General features: G+C 47.5%; 1 protein-coding gene across 1 annotated transcript in view; it reads right to left on the bottom strand.

Annotated features, from left to right (window-relative positions):
- The window catches only part of LOC311358635 (protein TANC1-like), a 115,372-nt gene that overhangs the window by 7,693 nt on the left and 89,416 nt on the right, over positions 1 to 18,263 (bottom strand). Inside the window, 10 exon segments of the mRNA XM_084478730.1 lie at positions 765 to 897; positions 1,647 to 1,822; positions 3,165 to 3,288; positions 3,454 to 3,587; positions 8,982 to 9,060; positions 9,644 to 9,829; positions 10,769 to 11,005; positions 13,304 to 13,426; positions 13,757 to 13,865; positions 17,225 to 17,832. Coding sequence (XP_084334856.1) covers positions 765 to 897; positions 1,647 to 1,822; positions 3,165 to 3,288; positions 3,454 to 3,587; positions 8,982 to 9,060; positions 9,644 to 9,829; positions 10,769 to 11,005; positions 13,304 to 13,426; positions 13,757 to 13,865; positions 17,225 to 17,832 — 1,909 coding nt within the window.

Genomic DNA, 18,263 nt, shown 5'->3' with positions numbered 1-18,263 from the left:
GCAACGTTTTCCCACGCCAGTTTTTTGCTTTTGGTGCTGATTCCGGAGGAAAGAAAGCCAAACAAGATCTTATTTCTGGCCTCTACCTCCGAAATCAGCACCTCCACCTCGCATTCACTAAAGTTATTTTTTCTTCCTTTCTCCATTTTCTCCTTTCTCCTAACGAGTGCACTACTGCAGGTTTATTTATACGAATTAGCATATTAAATGAGGGAGGAGACTGGGTGGAGGGACGGGCTCGTGCACGTGCGCACAATTTCACGTTAATTGGGATGTACAAAGAGAATCTGCATGAAATCGTGCTTACGCAAGGATTGATACATCCTGATTTTTTTGTGCGCAGCAGCTTTCCAGATTTTGGCGTCCGCAAAGTTTTAGTCAGAAATCCACGCAAGTCTTAGTACATGAGGCCCCAGGACTGTTGACTGGCTGTTGAACACAATGCTTTCCATTCAGGTGGAGGTCAGAGTTCAGGAGGTCACATTCTTACATCAGCCCAAAGGCACAGCAATTTAAAACACGCGCATGGACACAAACACACAAAGAAACACACACACAGGCACATAAATAAGGAAAAAGCAACTCTTTGCTATGAAGTGAGTCACCGAAAGTAAGCAAAAACTAAGCATCATCCATTTAACTCAAGTGAATAAATGTAACCGAATGTATTGTGGGGCCATCTAAATGCACCACTAATGACTGCGTCACATGCACTCGCATGGCTGCTGCTGCGGTCAGCCGTGTCCAGGCGACCAGGAACTCACCCAGCTTGGCTCCCTTCTTCAGCAGAGTCACCACCACCGACGTGTTCCTGCAGCCGATGGCGCGGTCCAGCGGCCGCATCCCCGAGTAGTCCACGTGCTCCACCACCGCCCCGCGCTCCACCAGATACTGCACCTACAGCAGCAACACAGCACTGCAAGGTCACGACAGTGGTGCACCTAGAGCAGCGCCTACAGCAGCAACACAGCACTGCAAGGTCACTACAGTAGTGCACATAGAGCAGTAACACGGCACTACAAGGTCACTACAGTAGTGCACATAGAGCAACACAGCACTGCACGGTAACTACAGTAGTGCACCTACAGCAACACAGCACTGCACGGTCACTACAGTAGTGCACCTACAGCATCACCTACAGCAGCCACACATCACTGCAAGGTCACTGCAGTGCTGCACACCTACAGCAGCAATGAAGCACTGCAAGGTCACTACAGTAGTGCACCTAGAGTAACCACACTGCACTGCAAGGTCACTGCAGTAGTGCACCTAGAGTAACCACACTGCACTGCAAGGTCACTACAGTAGTGCACCTAGAGTAACCACACTGCACTGCAAGGTCACTGCAGTAGTGCACACAGACAGCAGCGACACAGCGCTGCAAGGTGCTGTAGCCGATTCTGCTTCTTTACTCTATAGACGTTTAGCTTCGAATCCAAAGTGGCTCACAGTGGGTGTATTAAGATGTTATTAATGAGCCAGTAAGGGGTTAGGCATCTTGCCTCAGGAGTCCAGACATCAGGGTTCCAACCTGAAACCGGTCAGCTGGGAGTCAAACACTCTAACCCCTAGACTCTACTGCCCCCTTCAGGAGACCCTCCTTGCGTTCCCAGACCAATCGTGTTATTTGTGACCCGCCAACGTACAATGTCTGCGTCTCCGTAGAAGGCGGCTAGGTCCAGTGGCGTGCGTCCGTTCTTGTCCGTGTGGTCGATAATGGCGCCTTGCTCCACCAGGAACTGCACCACGTTCTGATGGCCCTTCAGACACGCCCAGCTCAGTGGCGTCAGGCCCTCCTTATCCACGGAGGTCAGAGACGCACCTACAGATGGAACCGCAGAAGTTAAACACGCTTACATTGAGTGCATTTAGCAGACGCTTTTATCCAAAGTGACTTACAATAAGTACATTTGTCAGAAGAAAGAGAAACAATATATCGCTGGCGGTACAATAAGGATGTTCATAGAACCAAGTGCCAAGCACTCACTATCGCTAGGTTAACCCATTCACTGTATACAACAAAGATAGCTAGGATAAGATACTACAGAACTAAGTACTATAACCAAATACAACATACAATAAGTGCGTACATTAAGTGGCAGGACGTACAACATGCAACAAGTAGGAGGGGTGGGATGGGGTGGCTATGCAGAGTCTAGGGGAACTCTGAACAGGTGAGTCTTGAGTTTTTTGCGGAAGCTGGTGAGCGATCACTCTGTTCACTTTGTTCTGTTATCCTCAGCTGAGGAATGGTACCGACAACTATTCCCCCAGGTCAATTGAGAAATCTGAATCTGAGTGTTAATTAAAACTGAAAACAATACATGTCACCAACAGTACATTGGATCTATGGGAATCGCTAGAGGCAAGGACTATTATGCAATCAATATCAATTATATAGCAGCAACGACACACACACACAGACAGACACACACACACACACACACAGACACAGACACAGACAGACACACACACACACACACACACACACACACACACACACACACATACACACACATAGGAAAAGTGCCCTTAATATAGAAACCGGACAACAAGTACAACGATGGGAGATGTTTAAGAAGTATTCCAAGTTAAAGAAGTTAAAGTCCTCTTCCTGGTGAATTGCACGTGATCATACACGTGTGACACCTCACTCCTGGGGTTTAGCCCACCAGGGGGGAGGGGAGTTAAGATAAATGAGTGTAGTCATGTTAATGTCTTGTTGTGATGTTGCGATACATCACACCTTGCTAATTTTATACAGATGACTCCGGTGGTGTCGGAGCGGCTGGACGTGACAGATGAAGGAGACAACCGGTGGAGACCGGTCCATTAGTTACCGTCGCCATGGTTATGCTGGCCATGGGGGGGGGGGGGGGGGGGGGGGGGGCTGAGTCACTACTTCAGGAGTGGGTCCTTCATTGTGATATTACATTTGGTCAATCACCTCATTGTATTTGTGTAACTTGTCTTTTTTGTTAAATTATTGAGACAATTGTCAATTGTCGATTGAGACAATAATAAAAAAAATAAAAAAACAAAAAAATTGTGTAAAAAAAAACAAAAAACTGTGGATCATTTTGTGGCATGGCTCAGCCAGCGCTAGTTGTGATGGGGTCTTTTATTTGGCACCAGTGTATCTGTGTTAGAATTGAGTGTTGTACCTTTAGTGAGCAGGAAGTCCACGGTGCTGAGGTGTCCTTCACAGGCAGCCACCATCAGCAGAGTCCGGCCCTGCTTGTCGCTGATGTTCACATCAGCACCGTGCTGTAGCAACAGCTCTGCAATCTGCAGCACACACGTAAGAGAGTGTGAGTGAGTCAGTGAGTGAGTGAGTGAGTGAGAGTTAGGGTAAGGGAGTGCTGGTGAGAGTGGCTATGGGAGGAGAGGGGTTAGAGAAGAGGGGTAATGGAGAGAGAGGGTCAGGGGACAGGGGTCGGGCAGCGCGCTCACCTGCCAGTGTCCCTGTCTGACGGCGCAGAAGAGCGGCGCCACCCCGCGGCGGTTGGCCTGCTGCACGGCGGCGCCCTCCTCCAGCAGGTAGACACACACCTCCAGCTTCCCCCGCCCCGCGGCCGCCGTCAGGGCTGGGGACACAGCGTAGCATGGTTAGCTTGTTAGCTTGTTTAGCTTTTTAGCTTGTTAGCGCCGATCCCACTGTCAACAGAACACCATTTGTTTAGACATTATCATGGTATAGTAAGTTTACCATTATGAAATTAGCATTACACATTAGCATTATAGTGCTGAGAACAGATGCTGGAAGTTGGTAATGGTAACAAAAACCCAACAATTATAGATGGTTATTAAAATGACGTCCCGCCCCCTCAAAAGAAGCCGTCTCAGTCATTTCAGATTAAGAGTGTACTGATCTATGTGCACATTTTTAACATTTGTTTGAATGCTTCAGTTGAGCATTAGACAACAAAACATCACAAACACCCTTCCAGCATATTATTATTATTATGTTACAAAAATGAAACTCAACTGAAACCCAATGAATCGTAAAACAGAAAAATGACAGCTTATCGCTCACACTTAGACTATAGGCTCTAACTTCGCTTCTCCTCAGAAAGCCAAACCAAACTAGCTGTGACGTTTGCGGTGGGCGGGCCAATATTGACAGAGCGACCGGGAGTATGCTGACAGATGGGGGAGGTCTTAAAATAGAATTAGCAGCCTTAAAAACACCCAGATCCACATGGGGAAGAACACCGTAACTCCCACTCCAAGTTCACCTCACGAAGGCTTCGAGAGCTCATCGGGTCTCTGACCTGAATCCATCCGTCTGCACGGAGCTCATCTCAGATCCCATACCAGCCCTGCCTCAACCTTCTGTGTCACAACGCGGAGAGAGATCTCAATGTAGGACAGAGCACACACACTGGCTTTTCAAACTCTGCGGCAGAGGTGGCTTCACTTGTCCTGGATGACTGAATGAGTTCACGGACACACAGGTCTTAGCGTGGCCAGGTCGACGTGTTCCACTTAGTGACAAAGTCCCGTAAAGGGTGAACATGCCTCAAAACTCTTATATGTCACCTACTTGTGTCGCATGATCGCATCCGGCGAAATGAGAAACACAAAGTACATGGGACTCCCGCCATCCAAACCAACCAATATTTATCTCAACGCTGCAGGTTCTGTGGGTTCCGCGGGTCATGGCTGCGTGGCTCAGGAGAGAACCAGAGAGAGAACGAGATCTGTTGAGATGTTTCCATTGCACACCAAGCAAGACCAACACCAGCTAAAGCCCTACTTCAGCAGGAGTCCCAGGACCCCCCCCCCCCTAACAACCTCCAGAGATCAACGTGAACCACAGTGGTCACAACCCTGGAGTCTGACCAGAGTGGTGGGAATCAGTTACACTGATGGAGTCAGAGAAGAATAGTAGATGGCGGGGGCTGTAGGGGAACGATTAAGAATTTCCGGTGTTTTTGTCCACAAATGATAATAAGGATCTGAGTGAAAATAAATAAATAAATAATAGTCAGTTAACAGCATCTTAGGATAGGAGTGTAACAGCCTCCAGTGTGTGTGTGTGTGTGTGTGTGTGTGTGTGTGTGTGTGTGTGTGTGTGTGTGTGTGTGTGTGTGTGTGTGTGTGTGTGTGCGCGTGCGTGTGTTTAACAAAGTGTATTTCCGTGTTCCAGTGTAGCGTAGCGGTGTGAGTGCCGCCTCTGATGAGACTGTCACCAGCATCAGAGTGTGCTACCATGCTTTTCCTCAGCCCCGGCTACGAAACACCCCCACCAACAACACGCTGCGGGGAACCAGCGCACTATAAACAACAGCGCTAACTAGTTACCCGAGGCGGCATTCATCCAGACGCCGCAGTGAGAGATGCTATCGTTTAAACGGATTCCCGCTGTGATAGCAGGAGACGCGGGGAGAAAACATTGCATTGGCACGGCCGTTCGTCTGGCTGCGTTTGGTTCCAATGACAAGGAGTGGGTAATAGAGGGCTCCTCTGCATTATTGCACAATCAACCTTCAATTTGTACGTTTGTATACAGCCTCTTGTGTGAGGGCTTATTAAACACCCTATTAAATACATGAGGAAGTTTTGATCAATGCTGGAGGAGTTCATCAGGGGAGGGAGGGTTCTATTTGATGCACCAGCAGCATTAAGAGAAGTATAATTAATCCATCTTCATGCAAATGAGAAGTGTCTTTGAGCACATTTGAACAGATTTAGTAAAAGTACAATTATAGTGTCATAATTATTCCAACAATTTCCTACAAGCAACCAGAAGAGTTTTTTAGTTACACACCTTTATGGAAGCTACCTTTTACCAGAACACAAAAGTCTGCATATATCTACACAATTACGTGATTCACGAAGGGAATAGAGAGAAAAGAGAAAAGCTATTTTTCATTCATTCATGCAAATTACATTGCCTGGTTCTGGGTATTTGTGAACAGGAATGTCCTGCATTAAAAAGGATTATAATTATTACAAATGCCCTCCTTTTTCTGATCATTACAGATTCACTGAGCTGGCATCTATTGACTGACACATCAGTCTCAGTCACTAAACTATCTCATGAAGAATACTTGAATTATGATGAATTATATTAGAGGAATCATACTGCATTAATAATAAAGCTAGACCATGTCTAGGTAGTCCAGCTCCAGGTAGTCCAGCTCTAGGAAGTCCTGCTCTAGGTAGTCCAGGTCTAGGTAGTCCAGGTCTAGGTAGTCCAGGTCTAGGTAGTCCAGGTCCAGGTAGTCCAGCGCTAGCTGGTAGACCAGCTCTAGGTCAGAGGCCTCCGATGACCACGGTCATCTGGTCATTATATCGCATTGATTCAGGTTCGTGGCCTGGATCACTGCCAGTTCCAGCAGTTTTTGAAGATGTGCTGTGCCATACAGAATTAAAGTGGCTGGGTATGAGTGCGGTTTTCGAGTGCAGTTTTCTTATGTTTGATAATATTAGTCTTTTTTATTCACTTGAACAGTTTGATCTTTGATTGATGGAGTAATGTGTGTTTCTTAACTTAAATAAGATAAGATTAGATAAATTAAAGGGATTTATGTTATTATAACACAGAGCAATGTGCTGACATATATTTTAAAATCTACAGTGGTAGGCATAAGTTTAGGCACCCATGCTAAAGTTGACTAAAAAGAGGAATAAAAAATCATCTTTTGGAAATTGATCTTAATGCCTTAATTAAACAAATGAGGAAAAATCCAACCTGCTTTGTGAATGAATAATGTATCGTAAATAAATAAATGTTCTCCATTAAAATACAGGGTGCATAAGTATAGATACCCCTATGTTAAATTCCCATAGAGGCAGGCAGATTTTTATTTTTAAAAGCCAGTTATTTCATTGATCCAGGATACTATGCATCCTGATGAAGTCACCTAGGCCTTTGGAATTAAAATAGCCCCACATCATCACATACCCTTCACCATACCTAGAGATTGGCATGGTTCTTTTCAGTTAGCCTTATAGCTGTTAGTTAGCCTAATGATTTTTCAATGCAAATCAGACCAGCTAATAGGCTAACTGAAATAAAACCATGCCAATCTCTAGGTAATTTAATTAAGGTATTAAGATCAATTTCCAAAAGATGATTTTTTATTCCTCTTTTTAGTTAACTTTAGCATGGGTGCCTAAACGTATGCCTGCCACTGTATGTCCTACAGGTATGCAATGTATATTTGTACACTTGAATAAATAATCAAACACAGAGACAGTTATTTAACAATATCTTAAGAAATATTTAAAATAGTTAGTTACAACCGGCCATTTGAGGGCAACCATAATGCTTATGTGGCCCGGGGTGAAAATTAGTTTGAGACCCCTGCTCTAGGTAGACCAGCGCTAGTAAGGCCAGCTCTAGGTAATGAAGCTGTAGTATTCTGAGCAGATTTTTTCCCTGGGCTTTGCACGGCTGTGGAATGCAATCTTGCTTCTATTCAAACATGAGAGGCACTCACACTGGCCCTATTTGCATAGAAATGTTATTTTCCAGTGAATTTTAAATAGAAATGTGATTTTTCCCTTAGACTGCTTGTCGTTTACTGAGGGAATCATTTCAGGTCCAATTATTCAAGGCCATATCTCCATCTCTGCTTTAGACTGCAGGTTGAGACAAGGTTAGAATAACAATTCTGCACAATGAATTGTATGGAAGAACCCCAGAAACAAAACAATTTGGGTTATAACAGTGACTCAAGCAATCTGCTGCTGTTTATCAGCCTGCCCCCCCCCCCCCCCCCCTCACCCACCCACCCACCCACCCACCCACCACACACACACACACACACACACACACACACACACACACACACACACACACACACACACACACACACACACACACACACACACACACACACACACTGGGGCAACCCTGCTCTCCTCTCCTTTACCGGCCTGACCGGCGTCTCTGGCCCTGCAGAGAGGGAGGCTGCAGGGGGGGCACGAGAGTCTGATGTGGGGGGCAGGGGAGCAGAATGTGGCACGTGGCTATGAAACAACTCTGCTCGCTCTGGTTGCTTTTAAGTCCCGCCCCGCAAGAGAGATAACACACACACACACACACGCATTTATCTGTGCCTTGGGGTTTTAGTCCAGTGTTAGAAATTCAGGACATGAATTTTGAAGTAATACCACTTAGGATGGTGTCGGTACACCAAAGAGGTTGTTGTTGTTGCACGACACGGCCAGTGTGGAGAGGTATTTGTTCAGGTTCAAGGTCTGTTAAGCCGTGATTTATTTTGACACTACAAAGCAGAATTTGCAATACGTTTTCTTTTTTTGGTTGCCAAGTTAGGGATGCATCCCCCACCGCCGCACTTTATCACCACCACCTCCACCTTTGTTACTTTGTTTTTTTCCAGGAAACTCTTTTGAACACCATGTCGCTTTCTTCCTCTCCGCAGTCCAGAGGTTCTGTTCATCTCATTAGGTAGAGACAAGTCTGCTGCTCAAAGTTACCGGTCCTCCGGTATCAGGAAAAAAATGGAACAAAGCATTTTCAAATCTTTGTTCACCGATTAAACACCGTCCCCCAGAATTCCCCGGAGAGATGAGAGATGAGAATTGATCATTCAGAGCTTGTTCCATCGATAACATTTCGCTGCTGCACTGAAGCGTCGCTGGCCAAAGCGCTTGAGCGTCTTAATGTGTCAAACCGTTTAATTAAAGAGCCAAGGCCAAGCGCTTCTAAAGAGAAAAGCACTGACACAATTTAGCGGAAGTGAACCGAAAATCAATAGTTAGGAAAATATATGGAAGCAAAGGACAGCAGTTACCAGGAAGTAAAACAGAGTAAAGTCAGTCTGACTCCAAAGGGAACTCTATACTTCAGTTCATCAATCCCTGAAGCAACCTGTGCAAGCACTGCAGAGCAGGATGGAGACCAGGGGGTAATGTCCAGCGGGCAGCGTTCAGACACAGGAAACAGTGGGGAGCTACTACGGACCGGAACGGTGGTGCGGTGGAACAGATGGATCCTCACGTACCTGTCTCTCCCCACAGCGTATCATGCTCGTCCATTTGCACCGCATGCTCATTAGTCAACGCCAGCAAGTCCCGCACGACCTGCCAAACACAAACCTTTGATTAATGGCAGTTTTCACAAGCATACGATATCAAATAAACCTTGAGACAGAGTTCTGCTGTGTTTTTGGATCTTTTTTGCGCAGCGGTAAAGGAACCGGGCTGTCTTGGGACAGCGCGGGTGAGGCGAGGCACGGTGCGGTATCAGGTGACGTGCGCACAGTCAGTATCCAGGGGACGGCTGATTGCTAGACTGTGCGGCTTAGTGACCCATGAAGGGCTTCTACCTCTGGCCTTGGCAGAGCTCCACCGTGATGTGGGTCGGGAGCTATTACTGGTAACATTCAGCGGTGTACTGCGCCGGGTCGAGGGGGTCGCGACCCGGCTAGCTGCTAATCTACTGGCTGGGTTAAGTGGGGTACAGCTAGCGCTGTATACTAGCAGTAGTGAGAACGACGGGAAAAAAAACTCTACCTGGAGCACGAGAGAAGAGCACGAGAGAAGAGCCATTTAAGAGCCATGTATGTGTGTGTGTGTGTGTGTGTTGGAGTATCTATATATGTGTGTGTGCGCAGGTGCATGCTCCCCATGGTGATGGGTGTGTGTGTATGTGTGTCACACTGACCTGCGTGTGCCCCATGCTAGCCGCTGCCACCAGGGCCTGCTGCAGGGCCTTGCCCTTCTGCCCGGCGTGGTTCTGCTGCTCCCCGGGGCTCCAGTCCAGCTCCAGGAGGTACTGCAGCACCTCGGCGTGGCCCCGCAGCGCCGCATGGACCAGGGCACACTGCCCACTCTTATCCACGTGGTCCAGCTGTGCAGTAAATTGACTCCATTTATACAGCACTTTTCTAACCAGTGGCCACTCAAAGCACTTTACAATATTGCCTCACATTAATTTACATTTAGGGCATTTATTAGACGCTTTTATCCAAAGCGATTTACAACGGTTAATACACACAGACGGCGGAGTCAACCATGCAAGGCAACAGCCAGCTTGTCAGGAGCAGTTAGGGTTAAGTGTCTTGATCGACACTAGGAGGGGCCGGAGATCGAACTAGCAACCTTCCGGTTACAAGACAACCTGCTCTACCTCCTGAGCTAAGCCGACCCCACCACATTCACCCATTCATTCACACATTCACACACCGACGGCGGTGTCAGCCATGCAAGGCGACAGCCATCTCGTCGGGAGCAGTTAGGATAAGGTGTCGTGCTCAGTGACACCTCGACACTCAGCGAGGAGGATCAAACTAGCAACCTTCCAGTTACCAGCCAACCCGCTCTACCTACTGAGCGCACAGCACTGACGTCAGTGGAGCAGGGGACTACGCCTTCTGCACTCACCCAGATACTTACATACGTACAGACGTACTGTGATAGATGTAGCAATCAATGTATATACTAATTACCCGCTAATTAAGAATTTTTAATTAAATCATTTATTTAACTTTTTGGTAATGAGTGCTAATAGGGCACAGGTGAAAAACAATGCGGTGTTGGAGGGATTTAAAACAAGGAGAGTGCGGTCTGTGAGAGTTTGCAAGTAAACACAGGACTTTCCTCTGGATAAAAATGCCTGCCAAGCAGATAAATGAAAAAGTATGATTTTTGGCAGTGATCACGGTCGTGTTCTGCGATCCATTCATCTCTTAACATTCGTCAGTCAACACCCAGTCTCTACACCAGTAGAGTATGATCCCCACGGTCGGTCCCAGCGTCCCGTCCCAGCGTCCCGTCCCCCCCGGCGTACCTTGGCGCCCCGCATGCAGAGCAGGCTGACCAGGCCCAGGTGGCCGGCGGCCGACGAGAAGCAGAGCGGGCTCATGCCGTTCTCCGAGACCACGTCCACGCTGGCGCCGAACTCCAGCAGCAGCGCCGCCATCTCCAGGTGGCCCAGGTGGGACTGGACGCACAGCACCGGGGAGTTGGTCAGCACCTCCGTACGGTAGTTCACGTTGGCCCCGCCCAGCATCAGCAGCCGGCTCACCTGATTGGGTCACATCGACAAGGCGAGGGACAGGAAGTGAGGGTTAGGTTGCAATCAACAAAACAAAATTTTTATCTAATATTAGTAGAAATAATATACTAATATTAGCAATATTAGTATGTTATCAACATTTGTCAGATTCTATTGATGGCTGATGGATATATAGGGAGGTAGTCCATCATTCCAAAGCAACTGATGACTTCATGGATTTAAAGAGTAATTAACGCAGTAAGGTGTTGCTTGAGGTTGAGCCAGATGAATGAGGAGACGTGTGCTGGATAAGGAAGCATAATGTACAGTGCTGATTTACATGAATGATTAACTTCCCAGGACAGAACAAGGTCACTTCACTATGTAGCGGCATGTTCGCCATACGGTCTGTCATACTCAGAGAGAGCGAGCAAGAGAGAGAGAAAAAAAGAAAGAAAGAAAGAAAGAAAGAAAGAGAGAAGAGAGAGAGAGAGAGAGAGAGAGAGAGAGAGAGAGAGAGAGAGAGAGAGAGAGAGAGAGAGAGAGAGCGAGAGAGAGAGAGAGAGAGAGCATGAGAGAACAAGTGATGAGATGCCACTTTAGTGCTGATGCTGAGGTACCATCATGTGTCTAGAAGATAGAGCTCATCACTCAGTGTAACGACTTCCTGAAAGGCCAGTGTGTCTCTTATCCTCGTCTTCGGGGAGCAGAGTGGAAGGCAAACACATCACTGGGATGATCCAAAGTATTAAGAAGCTAATAAATAAATTACATGTCCTGGCGCCACCATTATCGTGGCCTTCCTGTTTATTAAATGACTGCTAATCTCAGCGGGAGGGGGGTAATTACTGGGCCTTATCCTCCCTGCAGAGAGGAGACGGATCAGACTAACGACTGGGGAGGAAGACACAAATGCATCTCTCCTTTCCGCGGCAACATCAATCAGAGAGGCCAACTCATCACCCTGAGAGAATGCTCCCAGGAACTCACCTCTGGGCACACACACACACCCTGACACCATCAGTGGTATTAAAAAGCCCTGGGGGGGGACTGTGGTGAGAGCAGATGCCAGTGGTTTCAAGACACAATCATTCAGTGTGATTGGATAGTCTGTAGGTATCATGGACCAGGTAGGATGTGTGTGTGTCCTAGATAGAGTTTGTGTGTGTGTGTGTGTGTGTGTGTGTGTGTGTGTGTGTGTGTGTGTGTGTGTGTGTGTGTGTGTGTCTTCATGTGGTGTGTACAGGTTCCGCAGGGATGTGTGTGTGTCCTATTCATACTTTGCAGTCACGTGACTACCATGGATACCTGGAGGGCAACAAACGCTGGCAAAATGGCGACGAACAACGGCCAACCAGGGGAATTGCAGCCTTGCAGATTTCCGATACTTCAATCAATCAACTATTTAGACCATATGTCACAAAATGTTAAAATTAGATAGGAAGAGAAGATAAACATAGGCCTACTCAGAACTTGTGATCCATACACAGCACCCGCTGATGTATTCATTGCTTTGAAGCTGGCAAAGACTCTACCAGACTTGGAGTTTGGAGATATTTACATTTACATAGAGAATCCGTCACCTTATACCGCACAAAAATTTAAAGCCTACGGATGGGTTAACAACGCTGTCGTATGGGAGGTGAAAAACAGGAATATCTTCATAATCAAAGCAAAGGTGAATGTTACTATTCCACCATCCACTATGAAATGTCCCCTTTTGTCCGCGATTACAAAGCCAATGTGGTCTTATTGTAGCCCGATCATCCACTAAAAACACATAGAAAGATTCAGCATATGATTTCAACAATGTGTGAGGGCAGGGATGATCGCACAGTTGCCGTTACAGAATGCTGTGCGATTTAATTTGCACAGTGGAATGAGCGCTGGGCGGAGATGTTTGCGCATTTCAGAAGCAGGGCGATTCCGTACAAAAATATATGTCTAATTTGTCAGTTTGCCATGAATATGCCTGGCACAAATGCTCCCGTTGAACTAATCTTTCCATCATGACGGTATTTGGACTAAGAGGAACCTAAGGACCGTTTGTGTGGTAAAACTGGTGACGTCCTGATTAGGTTACTAGGTTTCGTTGCTGGAGTTCTTGCCCGCCAGCCAGTCGTTGTGACGTCACATGCAAAGTATGAATAGAGAATGTTTTTGTGTGTGTGTGTGTATGTGTGTGTGTGTCTTGGTGTTAGGTGTGTATAGGTTCCTCAGGGAGGTCTGAGTGTGTGTGTGTGTGTGTGTGTGTGTGTGTGTGTGTGTGTGTGTGTGTGTGTGTGTGTGTGTGTGTGTGTGTGTGTGTGTGTGTGTGTGTGTGTGTACCTTGACGTTAGGTGTGTACAGGTTCCTCAGGGAGGACAGGGCTGCTGAGAGGCCATCTGCACTGCAGCTGATCCAGAGAGCCTGCAGGACACTGGATGACACACCTGTCTTCTTACTCTGACCCTGGATGGAGAACACACACACACACACACACACACACACACACACACACACACACACACACACATGTACGCACACATACACATACACAGAGCACAAACACAAACACACACACAGCCACACACAGAACAAAAATCGATGAAGCACAACAGATCATATCTACATCTCGATGCTTATGTTACACTATATTATCATCTCATGAATATACCACACACACACACACACACACACACACACACACACACACACACACACACACACACACACACACACACACACACACAGAAACCCAGTAATAATGCTGCATATGTAATGTGGCCCATGCTGCGCTACCTTGAAGATATGAGCTTTGAGGATGTGGTGGCCCAGCTCCATGGTCTGCTGCCGGTTCAGCTTCCCCTCCTGCCGGGACAGCATGAAGGCCATGAGGGCGTGGCCGCTCCTGGAGAACAAACACAGGCTACATTCAGCGAGCTAGCACGACAATACATAAATACATAGAGCATCCAGCTCGGATAGGCCTCAGAATGAACCTTGTGTTGTATGCTTTAAGCAACACTGTTACTTTTCGGGAAAAGCTCTGGTCATCCTCATGCTATAATCAATACTAAAGCTCATGCTAACCGGAATGCTAACGCTAAACCTAATACTAATGCCAAACTAATACCACGACTCATGCTAAACCCAATGCTAATGCTAAACCCAATGCCCAATGCTTAACCGATAATTGAAGTAGGTTTCTCTTATGCACATGCTGGTGTAGTTATAGTTATAGTTGGCCACGAGTTCTTGACAGGGAAATGCTATTCAGTTGTCCATTTATTGCCTCCATTCAACTCTGGTTTTATTGTCAGTAACGCATGAGGGAGGCCGAACTGGAGACCCATGCATGCCAGTTCAGGTCTGCATTTAACTGGCAGTGATCAGTCTATACCTGAGCACACTAATCAGGAGGGTTATATAAGGTCAATGGTCTATCAGGCCTCTAGGGGCAGTCTTCCTCAGCAGGAACACTGAACACTGAACAACATTAATGCTAAACCTAATAATATGGCCAATACTAATGCTAAACCTAATGCTAATGCTAATACTGGTGCTAATTCTTAACCCAGTGCTAATCGCATCTCATAAGGAAACTCTTGATTTCCCCCTTGTGTGTTTTGTGTGTTTAATTCATAATCTTCTTGGTTCATAAAAGTTCTTTGAGGTTTCCTTGGCAGTTATGAGCCCCGGGTAAAAAGGGATTTCAACATCATCACAGAGTTATTCTGTCCAGCGCTGGAGTGATTAGAGATAGAATACTGTCTAGACGTCTCCATGCCTGCCCTTCTGTACTGGGAAGTGTCTGTCGCACGGGTGGGGATTGAGGAGGGTGATGGAGGGGGGTGATGGAGGAGGGAGCGAGAGAGGGTGATGAGGCTGGAGGGGGGAGAGAGGGGGAGGAGGGGCATTCGATAGAATGCAATCTTTGTTCTCCTCCCTCCCCTCAGCAGTCTCTGGTGTTAATTAAGGCAGAACTTCATTAAAAGGCCACGCATGATCGCTGCTCTCTTTGATTGAGCTAAAAACCTTGCTATTAGTTCCTTAGCTTTCTATGTGTGCGTGCCCCAAGTGCATATGTGCGTGTGAGTGTGTGTGAGAGAGACTGAGTGACAGTGGAGTTCATTTTCTTAAAAGAAACCATGAGAGAGAATGCAGCCTTTTTTTCCTACTCTTCCATTCCATCAGAAGAAGTTCCCCGCTAGATGATTGGGGGGCTTTTCGTGACCACGGTGAATGACCGCGTGTTGGAAGCGGGTGAAATGCTCTGAGGAGACACCGAGCTGTGGAACTGTAGGGCCCAAGGGCCCGAGGGCCTCGACGGAGGGGCCCGTTAGAAACTCAGCCGGGGAGGCCCTCAGCAGAGCACAGCAGGGGAGGGACAGAGTGGAAACCCCGGCGACCTCATCCAGTCATTAGCAGGACACTCCGACGGCGAGAAATAACAGGGGTCTGCCGTCTTGATCGTCTTGATTGAGACCAATTTGTAACTTGTATGAACTACAAGGACTGGCTGCCGCTGCAGGTAGCTCCAACTAACAGTGATCTGAGAAGGATTTTTGGATGCTTTAGGATTCTTTGCATCGTTCACTTGGAATGAATTGCAGTGATTTGAGTGCGATTTGAATAGTGTTTTAAATGGTTATTATTATATTACTATTATAATTTTGATGTTATTCTATTATCTATAATTCTATTATTGTAATTATCTTGATTGATATTATACATTTGATTGGTATTGTATTATGTTTCGTTTATCCATTCTGTACTCAGGTCTCTCTTGATCAGTCGATCTCCATCTCAGTGGGACTGATTCAATAAAGGTCTGCTTGAACCTCCACTTTGGACTTTTGTACTTTCAGCTTTTACCCTGAAGCTATTCCATTAAGCTAACATCAAACAGACCCGTTAATGCATGCACACACAGAAGTGCATGAGCGCAGTCCCTCTTACACACACTCACGTACACACAGTCACACACACACACACACACACACACACACACACACACACACACACACACACACACACACACACACACACACACACACACACACACACACACACACACGTCAGACTCTGTGGACGGTAGACCATCCAGATGGAGTTGAGGCCAGTAGAGCAAGGTTGACAGGATGTATGGTCACGCTACCTGCTGCCGCCGATGTACATTTAGAGCGAACCGCGGACAGAAGAGAGATTGCTGTTCCTGGATGTAAGCATAAATCCTGAATCCTGCTATCGGACTCTCAGCAGAGCTCCCTGGGGACACGAGATCAGCCGTCCTAAGCACTCCGGTCCAAGTTTTAAAAAACTATCGCAGACGAGTTAAAAAAGTAGAAAAAAGATAAGTAATGCGTCGGATAAATGTACACTAAAGTCCTTCCTTCTGGGAAGAAGAAACCCTGGAATGTTTTACTGGCTACAGAAACAATGCGCTAAGCAGTTTGTGTTTGTGTGTGGAGTTTGAGCTGATGTTATTTACAGACTGAAGCAGGGAGGAGGAGGTACACTGTGCACCGCCACTCCACAACCGTCTCCACAACCGTCTCCACAACCGTCTCCTGGCAAACATTGACTTCCTTTTTTTGGCAGTTGCAAGCCCTCTCCGATGACATCCATTAATATTACAATGTTATGACTAGCGGACTCCATTTACCTTGCACTGTCCAGATGGGGAAATCTGCTTCATTGAGTTCATATGTGCATAAATGTATCGTATGTCTTTTTAATGATCACATTAAAAGTGTGTCTGTGTGTGTGTGTGCGTTTGATCCAAACAGATCTTTCTCTCTGTCTCTCGTCAGCAACGTGCTGAAAATACTGAATTGTGTATAAGGGCTTGACGTACAGCTGGGCATTACTCTGGCGAGGAAATGGTTCTATTGAGCAACACTAGTGTCCCATTTGAACACACTTTGAACACATTTTAGACACTTTTACACAGTTTAACCCAGAGCCATAGTCCATGGTAGTTCATGTAGTTATTCAGTAGTAACTAGTTAAGTTCTAAAACTGACCTGGTACAGAGAGTGGTAGTCAGTAGTAGTTCATGTAGTTAGTCAGTAGCGACCAGTCATAGTTTCAAACTGACCTGGGGTCAGTTTGAAACTATGACTGACCTGGTACAGAGAGTGGTAGTCAGTAGTAGTTCATGTAGTTAGTCAGTAGCGACCAGTCATAGTTTCAAACTGACCTGGGGTCAGTCGGTTGTAGTTCATGTAGTTAGTCAGCAGTGACTAGTCAAGGTTTCAAACGTACCTGGGGTCGCAGAGGAAGTCGGTGCTCTCGCCGTCCGCCCGCCACACCAGCCACTCCCTGAAGGACGGGTGGCAGAACATGCGCGTCTTGTCCCGCCGCTTGATCAGGAAGCAGGCCAGCAGCTCCATGCGCTGCAGGAAGTCCTCCCAGGGCAGCTCTCCGCGCACGCTGCCGCCGTTCACCGCGTGGAACAGCTGCTCGTCCGTCATGGGGTGCAGCGATGCCAGCGCCACGTTGAGTACCGGCAACGAACGCTCGAACGCCGAGTTGGTCATGAACTTCATGTTGCACTGCAGCTGGTACAGCTCGGCCAGCGACACCGGCACCACCTTGTAGCCCGAGCTCTTGATGACCAGGTGGCCCCGCTGGAACAGGTCCAGGGTGAGCTTCAGGTACAGGTAGGAGCCCTGGCTGCGCGTGCCCAGGTGGCTGCTCAGCTTGCTGACCACCAGGGGGTCCGCCTTGCCGTTCAGGCTGATGTTGTTCATGATGTCGCGGCTGCCGTGCACGCGGTACTGGATGTAGGCATTGAGGTCGCCGTTGATCTCGGGGTTGTCCTGCACGTCGTCCAGGGAGATCTTGGGGAAGGGCAGGGGGCTGGTGATGTCCTGTCGGGAGATAAAGGAGAAACCGCGTTACGGTTGGGGCTACGTGTCCTTCCGGCCCTGGAAGCCATCTGAAGGCCGGTGGTGTGGCGCACACCGAGCGGTCTGTCTGGAGGAAACATTGATTTCTGCTGCTGAATGACTGCTGGAAGGTCAGCGAGCAGCGGGGGACGGGCGGACAGCGCTGTGTTGACGGAGCTATCAACCCGGAGCAGAAAGCTGCTGCTGAGATGGATGCAGCGGTGACCAGAAAACTCAAAAACCCCAAACCCTAGGAGGGTGGGGGCTTCTAATGGACAGACCCGGGCCAGCAACTAATCCTGCTCTTCTATTTCCCTCCTGGGGGAGAAAGAAATAACATAAAACACCCTTAATCCCCTGAGACCCGTCTCTCCAAGGACTGAAGCAACATCGCCTCAGTGAGATAGACACCC

The sequence above is a fragment of the Micromesistius poutassou genome (assembly GCF_964030765.1).
Source record: "Micromesistius poutassou genome assembly, chromosome: 14".
Taxonomy (NCBI): Eukaryota; Metazoa; Chordata; class Actinopteri; order Gadiformes; family Gadidae; genus Micromesistius; species Micromesistius poutassou.
The sequence above is the reverse complement of the archived record's forward strand: the minus strand, read 5'-3'. Positions and strand labels throughout refer to the sequence as shown.